Raw genomic sequence first — 9,273 nt, 5'->3', positions numbered from 1 at the left:
AGCAAGCAAAGGACAAGAAGGATGAATTGGATGAAGAAGAAGATGATTTCTCCCTCTATATTTCACTCTCTTGCAACTCGCACATGTGGAGAGACTCTCTCCTTTCTGGTTTGCAATTTTTATAGGCATTATGTTGCAAGGGGTAAAAATTCTGGGCAATTGCAGGGATCGAGGGAAACTGGCAACTGTAGGAGGGCCAAAATTTATGGGTCATATTAGGAAGAGAAAAATTATGGATCATATTGGGTGGCTTGACTTGGAGGAGGAGACTAGGTTTCACCATAGGTCTAAGGGTGTCTCTTATTCAATAGAAGAATTTCTCTATTGAAAAGGTTGTTGGGTTTTTCCCCTTGATGGGCTTTCCTAGGGTAAATCTTGTCTTCTATTATGCATTGTGATATATATTGTTTTACTTATATTTATGATTGAATTTATGAAGTATAATTATTGAATGATAAATTGGAATAAAAGTAAAAGAAAATCTACATAAAAACTAATTAGCGATTTTTCAAAAATGTTGTGTTAGTTTCTATTGCAGTTAGAAAAATCAAGATGGTTTTAAAGATTTGGTGAAGAAATGAACTTTGAGATCACTTTTGAAGAAACCCTAACTTGAGATCATCATTATTGAAGTCCTTATTGTTGATTCACATCTGTGGCCGCCTCTATGAAATTTGAAAATAAGTTGGAAAGAGCCTCAAAATTTAGGGCTTGGAAACTTGGAGTTGATATTATTCTTGCAAAGAACAAGATATTGGATATTGTAATAGGAAAAGTTGTGGAACTGGAAGATGCAACATGGAAGGAGAAGTTTAGGGAAGATGATCTCAATGCCATGATCATCATTTTAGACTCCTTTAGAGATCATCGTATCCTCTACATTGTAAATTTGGATACCTCTAAGAAGATGTATGATGCCCTAACAAATCTATACACTATCAAGAACGTTGGTCAAGCCATAAGTTTGGAAAGTGAACTTCGTGACATGATGATGATGAATGATGAAACAATTGCTTAATGTTTTGTAAGGATTTTTCAAATAAAGAACCAAAATACAACAATTGGAGAAACTATTCCTAACAATGAACTCTTGACTACAACACTTGATGGTCTCCTTAGATCATGGGATGCATTTGAAACCAGTATAAGTAGTAGGAAGGAAACACTCTCATTTGAAGAACTATGGACCTCTTATTCTCACCAATAACCTAGGATTATATCGAGAGATATGAAGGAAGAAGATTTTAAAGCATTAGCATCCCACTTCAAGAATAAAGGAAAGAATAAGGTTCACTCTCAACACAAGAAGTCAAAGAAGAAGGACATGTCTAGGATTCAATGTTATGGTTGTCAGAAATTTGAGCACTTCAAAAGGGATTGTGTTGAGATGGATAATAACAAGAAAAGAAAGGGAAAAAAACATGCTTCCGGAAATAATATTGAAGATGAAAATCCCAAGAAGCCCAAAGGTGACAAAGATTTCTTCTATTTTTATGTTTTAACGGGTTAAATTACACATGATGATGACATGGATAGTAGATAGTGGTGCATCAAGGAATATGACTCGAGAGCATGGAAACCTTTCTAGAGTAATGAAAAATATGTCTTTTGGATTATTGATCGGAGAGTCCACAGTTTTTGCATTTTTGTACCAACGTTTCGAATCCCAAATGGGATCCATCTTCAGGATAAGAGAATGATGATGACAGAAGAGCAGCTGAGAAATAATAATTATTATCCCTACAGTTTTTGAGAAAATGTAAATCTGCTGCTCTTCTAGCTATCCTCACTCTCGATTTTTCGAGTAAAAGGATATCACTCCAAGTATCCCCTCCGTACTGGGACAAGATTATGGATTTCAGAGATCTGTGGCTTGAATCTTTTGAATTATTGATCGGAGAGTCCACAGTTTTTGTATTTTTGTACCGACGTAATGAAAAATATGTCGTCACAAATGGTGGAGCTTGGATACAATCACATATATGAAGTCCAAGGAGTTGGAAAGGCCTTGATAGAGCTGGAATATGGTAATAATATGCATCTCAGTAATTCTCTATATGTACCAGGTTTAAAAAAGAATCTTGTCTCTATTTCTTATAATTGGAAGATAAAGGAGATAGGGTGGATTTTGTGGAGGGGAAGTACTTGTTTGCTCCAATGGATTTAATATAGAAGATGTTAGGGTTATTTGGATTTATGAAGGAAGATTGTATAGGATCGTGAGTCAACAAGCTCAAACCCTAGTGTATGATGAAATTAATCCAAATGAGCTATGCCATAGAAGGTATGGAAATAATCATTATAGAGAATTACTAGAATTAAATCAAATAGTTTCAGGCATCCTTGAACTACATATAGATCATGAAGGTGTCTGTAAGGGTTGTTCTTTTCAGAAGAATATCAAGAAATTGTTTGCAAGAAATGACAATGGGTCTAAGGAAGTCTTGGATTTGATACACTCTGATGTGTTTGATATGATGCCTGTGATATCACTTGGAAGATCGTTGTACTATGTGACATTTATTGATGACTTATCCTGCAAGACATGGATTTATATTTTGAAGACTAATGATGAAGTATTCACAAGGTTTCAGGAATCTAAAGCTGAAGTGGAGAAATTGACAGGTATAAAGATCAAGATTTTGATATCTGACAATGGAGGAGACTAAACCTCGAAAGAGATTGTAACGTTCTATAAGAAAGTTTGGATTAAGAGGGAGTTGATCATTCCATATAATATACAAGAGAATGGTGTAGAAGAATCAAAGAATAGTTCCATTGAAGAATATGTCAAGGCCATGATGCATGACCAGAATTTTCCACTGTTCTTATGGTGAGAAGCATTGTTGACAATTGTATATATTTAGGATAGAAGTCCTCATCAAATTTTGGAAGGCATGACTCCTTAAAAAGAATTATCTAGAATGAAGCTAGAGGTTGGATACATGAGAATATTTGGTTGTCTTTTCTATATCCATGTTCCTAAGGATAAGAAGAATAAGCTTGAGCCTTCAGGGAAGAAAGGCATATTTGTTGGTAACAATGAATCATCTAAAGCATATAGAGTCTACATTCCAGAAAAGCGATGGATCGAGGTTAGTAGGGATGTCACTTTTGATGAGAAAGTGGCATATTGGAAGTACAAGGAAGTTTCAATGAAATCTCTTGATGAGGTAAAACATGAGGATGGGCATTCAAGTTCTACAAAAGGTCTTGCATATCCAAAAAGGCCTCATGAACTAGTGGAACCATTTATTGTTCAAGAAATAAGAAAAAGACCAGTATGGCTCAAGTCTACATTGGAAGAAGCATAAGGAGTCAAGACACACAACTCTTGATTGAACATCTAGAGAATTTAAGAAACCCAAAAGATTCTCTATCTATTTAGCTCTCGTGACTAATTTGATTGATGCATAACCCCCCACTTATGAAGAATAAGCCATCCAACAAGTGTAGAAGGGAGTTATGAATGAAGAATATCAATCGATTAAGAATAATGATGTATGGCATATTGTACCAATACCGAAAGGAAATTCAATGGTAACTTCTAAATGGGTATATAACATTAAGCATGTTGCAGATGGAAGTATTGGTAAATACAAGGCACAATTTGTGGCTAGAAGGTTCTCCCAGAAAGAGGGGGAATATTACGATGAGACCTTTGCTTCAATTGCTAGGTACACCTCCATTAGGTTCATCATCTCTCTTTTTGCTTCAATGGGGTGGAGTTTACATCATATGGATGTGAAGATTGATTTCTTCAATAATGTGATTGACGAAGAGGTGTACATAGAGCAGCCTCAAGACTTTGAGGTGCATGGAAAGGATCCTCATGTTTACAGGTTAAAGAAGGCCTTGTGTGGACTCAATAAAGCTCCAAGAGCTTGGTATGCTCACACCAAGAGTGAATTTGACCTAAACCTTTATTTTAAGGTTGTAAAGGATGATCCTGTGATACTATTACTTTATGTTGATGACTTGTTCTTAACAGGTGTTGAGCCTCTTATTATCTCGTGTAAGAAGAAATTGGCTTCTAAATTTGACATGAAGGATCTTGGGTTGACGCATTATTACTTAGGACTCAAAGTACGGAAGCAACTTGGTGAAGTATTCCTTGGTCAAGGAAAGTATGTGATTGAGATCCTTCATAATTTTGGCATGATGGATTGTAAATCCATGGCTACTCCCATGGTGATGAACTTGAATAAGTTAAGAGGTTATGAATCTAGTTTGGTAGATCCATCTATATAATGATAGTTAATTGGTTCACTAATGTACTTAGTTAAAAATTGGCCAGACATTTGCTTTGTTGTGAACATGTTGAGCTAGTTCCAAGTTGAACTAAGGCATGAGAATTATATTGTAGCAAAGCATATTTTGAGATATATACGTTGTATTGAGAATTATGGTTTGAGATATGTTGCAAACAAGGATGTACAACTTCACTGATATACATATGCTAACATGGCAGGGAGTGTTGATGACAAGAATAATACTTTTAGGGTATGCTTCATCTTAGGCTCTGCTATGATATCTTGGATGAGAGAGAAGCAAATATTTTTGAAACTCAGTACCACAAAAGAAAAATATGTTGTTGCGAATAAAGTGTGTACATAACCAGTGTGGCTTTAGAAGTTTTTTGCAGGATTATTTAACCAAGAGTTGGAACCAACAGTGATATACTTCGATAATCAAAGTTGTGTGAATTTTTCATAGCATCTTATGTTCCATGATAGGTCGAAGCATATTGAGATCAAGTACCATTACATTCGTGACATGGTGCAGAGGAGAGAAATAAGGCTCAAGTACATCTCTACTGATGAGTAGCTAGTTGATGTTCTGATGAAGTCGTTTCCCACGGAAAAGTTCACGTACTTCAGAGACAAGTTGGGGCTTGTGGAGATTACCCATCTCATTGAGAGGGAGTGTTGATTTGGCACCAACATGGATGGAAATTCTCCCGGTAGGGAGAATGGGTCTGAGAGGCCCAAAGTGCTCAATAGGTAGAGTTGAGTGAGCGCCTCTAAAAGGAGACCCAATCACACACCAGGAAAGTGTCTAGTGAGGTCTATGGACCCAATCATACACCAGGAAGGGTGTAGTGAGGTCCTTCAACATTTAGACCCAGTCACCAAGTAACGAAGGGTTGAGTGTCTTGGACCCAATCACACACCGAAAGGGTGTGGTAAGGTCCTTTTAACATCTAGACCAAATCACCAACCGGGAGGGGTTAAGTGAGGTCTTGGCCGAGAATGCTCACCAGGAAGGGTGAGTGAGTGCTAGCTAGTTGAGGTCTTAGTATTTTGGGCTAGGAAGAGGCCATGGGGACCGATAACTCCGGAGCAATGAGTCCTAATATGTTGATTACATTTCCATGGGTTTGGTATTGTCGTGAATATGGCCACTAGAATATGCTAATGGTAGATGATTATGCTAACGATGATGATTGGATATAACCTTTTCTTAAATAAGTTTTTCATCTTGAGAACACCTATGACAGTTATTATCATTACCTCCATAGTTAAGAGGGAGTGTTGAATTTCTAAATATGTTTAGTCTTCATAATGTATAGTTGGTCACTTGATGTACTTGTATTTATCATTGTAAAGAATATTTTAAATGCTAGGTCAAAAAGAAGAATTATTTTGATTCAAATTCCCATTGTCACTTTTTAAAGATGAAAAATTGGATTTTTAAATTCCTCCAAGTCAAGTTGGCCTAGGAAAAATACACACCCATTCGACTAAGAAAAATCACTATATAAAGGCAATTCGATCTCTTCCACTTGGGAAATTTTCATCTCTCACACAAGATAGTTTCTAGGCAAGCAAGTGAAGGACAAGAAGGATGAATAGGATGAAGAAGAAGACATGTTTTCTCTCTTTCTCCCTCTTACAACTTGCACGTCTGGATATAATCTCTCCTTTTTGGTTTGCATTTTTTCTAGGCATTGTGTTGCAGACGGTTGAAATTTTGGGCAACTACAAGGGTCAAAATTCTTAGGCAATTGGCAGCTGCAAGAGGGCCAACTTTTTTGGGGCAGATCAGGAAGCACAAATTTTTGGATCATATTGGATGGCTTGAATTTGATGGGAAGATCAGGTTTGACCATAGTTCTAGGTGCGTCTCTTATTAAACAAAATAATTTCTCTATTGAAAAGGTTGCTAGGTTTTTCCCCTTGGTGGGTATTCCGAGGGAAATTCTTGTCTTCTCTTGTGCATTGTGATATCTACTATTCTACTAATCTTTATGGTTAAATTTCTGAAGTATAATTACTAAATGAAATATTGGAACAAAAGTAAAAGAATATCTACATCAAAAGTACTTATCAGTTTTTTATAAATATTTTGCCAGTTTCTATTGCACTTAGAAAAAGTAATACCCATAATGAATGCTTCCAAAAGGACCATAGTTCATAAAAGATTACCCTAGCTTTGGATTGGCAATAGTTTTCCAGGGATTACTCGAAGAAATTCCTGGATTACAATATAAACCTTGTTGTTTATGAATACATGGATAATATCCTCCATTTATTAGAGAACTATGAGCAACAAAGATCTTACCTATTGATGGAATATTATAAGAATGAGAAACCGCTTGGTAAGGGTTCCAAGTGTTAGCTAAGGGTGGAACACTTGTCGATGTACTACTATTAAGGAAGGGAATACTCCCCTATTGACCAAACACCTAATAAGGGATACTAGACCCTGAACCAATCATTACAGGATATATCATACTCTACCCTCCTTGCACTTCAAAAGGATTGGTATACTGAGAGAAATCTTGAAATTGAAGAGATCCACTTCCTGAGGAGGGATTGGAAGGAGGAACACATCCACTTCCAAAATTAAAGCCTTGTAAAGGGTTGAACTACTAGCCATAGAAGTCATAGTAGAGGGAATTATTGATGATAAAGGGATTGTAGGAATCCCTACAGATGGAATCCCAAATGAAAAAGAACTAGAAAAAGGAGAAAAAGGTTGGATGCTCCCACTCGGGCCAAGAGTGAGGGTAAATCCAATAGCTATTGTGTTGGGTGTTGTTGGTGTTCGAGTGTGAATACCTATTCAACCCTTTTCCACATTTAATTTATCAATCTGGGTGCGTACATTATTTCAAGGTAACGCACAAAATATATGCAGGTAGCAATGACACAATCAATCACCAATCTTAAATTCAATAACTGAGTTAATGAAAGGACCATTGTGACAATAAATAAGAATAAATTGCAGAACTATAAAAATCATTCACATAATTAATTAAATTACTGTAACAGTAATCGAAATAAACCAACACACATGAAATAACAACACACTAAAATAACGCAGCACTTGATCAGAAGAGTGGGCCCAACTCTTTGACCAGGGTTACGGTGGACTCACAGCTTATAGAGAGAATAGAAAAATAACTTGCATTCAATTAATTAAACAGTCTTCTGTTAAAATCTCAATTATCTGGATTTAAATAGGAATGCAACAAATTACAGAGATAACCATAAACACAGAGATGCAATGGAAATAATACTTCATTTCATTAATGTAAAATACTGAAATATGCTTACAAACAGAAATGGAAATAAACCAGCTAGGGCGATGGTAGCTTATGTCTGAGAAGAGATGTGGCGGCTACATGCCTCTGAAATGTGTTACAATGAGGCTTGAAGGCCTATTTATTGATGAGAAACAATGGAAAACTCTTAACATCCCAAAACCTAACCCTAGAAGATGAAACGCCAAATTTTGGGCCCCGTTTTGGGTAAGTTGGTACATCAACTTCCCGGGGTCGTAACGTTGGCACCCGATCTTTGTTTGACGCGTACAATAGATCGTTAGAAAGATCTATCCGATGTTTCTCCTAGATCTCCCAAAAAACGTCATTTAGGGCCTCAAAACGGCTTCGGAAGTTTAGGACCTAAAAAACTGCTAAAAATAGTAAATTGTGCTACAATTACGGAAACTAAAAAACTGAATCAGATAGTTGTGGGGGTCCAAGTGGGATAGGTGGGTGGCCACCAACATCCACCTGGATCATTCCTCCCCCCTTAGGAAGCAATGGTCCCCATTGCGTTGAGTTCCTCCATCTGCTGAACTTGGTCCCTGGTGAGCTATTCTGCAATCTTGGATGTGTCCAGTAATGGTGGGAAGCATGGTCGAGGGCGGTACACATTGAACACTTGGTGTAAGCGAATGAATGGAGGAATGTTGTGCTCCAAAGCATTATTTCCCATATCCTTGGTAATGGTGTAAGGACCATGTCGGCGTGGTTGGAGCTTCTGATGGGCTCTTGTAAGGCATTCTTTCTGCAGATGTAACCAGACTTTGTTGCCCACCTGAAGCTTGTGTGGTACCCCTGTGGGTGAGGAGAAGTTGCTCCTGTGTTATGTCATGACCGTATCCCTTTGCTACTGTTGTTGCGTGGAGGAACCCTTCGCGGGGGTCATGGATGTGGCTACGATCTTCCCTTTACTTTGGGAGCGAACTAGACAGAAAATGAATTTCCTAGTCTAGGAGATGATCTTGCTGCATTTCTTAGCAAAGATCAAAGAGGTAGCAGTAGGTGGGGCTACCTTTGGTATCCTGTATAATGAATTACCCAAAGTAATAATAACAGCGTGAGGCCTTGACTCATACACAGCATGTCGCCTCCACAAGTATGGCTGGCCAAATAGTACATCACAAACATCGAGAGGTGCAACATCACACAATACCTCATCTGTGAAGGGTTTGATGTTGTAGGGAAGGCGACATTGTTGGCGAACTCAGAGATCTCATCCTTGGTGAAGCCACTCGATACTGTATGGCTACGGGTGTGGTGTAGTCGGTAGGCCCAACTGCTTCATGACCTCTACTGAAATGAGGTTCCTCTGGCTCCCACTGTTAACAATGAATTGCAATGGTGAACCCTTCATCCACATCTGTGAGTGGAAAAGATGCTCCCCTTCCTCTGGATCTTCAGGCTCATTCTTCTGGATCTTGGTGGTGGCAATAGTGACGTTGGGCTCTGCATCAATGATCTGCTTCCCTCTGCCATTCCCCTTATCGATTTTTGACTCAAGATCGGAACATGCATCTGATTTTGAAGCCTTCAACTCGACCACCATCGACTGCTTGGTCCAACACTCACTGGTGTTGTGAGTGGGGCTCTTATGAAACTCACACCACTTTCCTGTGTCCTTCTTCGACTTTATGGTGTTGTTCTTTTCTTGCGGCTTCGACGGGTTGTCTTGGGTCACCCCGCCTTGGCTTTGTCCTTTAGTCTTCGGATTCGCAGAT

The 9,273-nt window shown here is 38.1% G+C and overlaps 1 protein-coding gene across 1 annotated transcript; it reads left to right on the top strand.

Annotated features, from left to right (window-relative positions):
- The first annotated feature begins 667 nt into the window (after positions 1-667).
- On the top strand, positions 668-1,018 carry LOC149182465 (uncharacterized). Its single transcript, XM_089414566.1, has one exon. It carries the CDS (start codon positions 668-670, stop codon positions 1,016-1,018), a length of 351 nt encoding a protein of 116 aa, XP_089270692.1.
- Positions 1,019-9,273: the final 8,255 nt, after the last annotated feature.

Source organism: Pinus tabuliformis, chromosome 3_2 (assembly GCF_031772625.1).
Source record: "Pinus tabuliformis cultivar Carrire ecotype Pingquan chromosome 3_2, CPIR1, whole genome shotgun sequence".
Taxonomy (NCBI): domain Eukaryota; kingdom Viridiplantae; phylum Streptophyta; class Pinopsida; order Pinales; family Pinaceae; genus Pinus; species Pinus tabuliformis.
The sequence above is the reverse complement of the archived record's forward strand: the minus strand, read 5'-3'. Positions and strand labels throughout refer to the sequence as shown.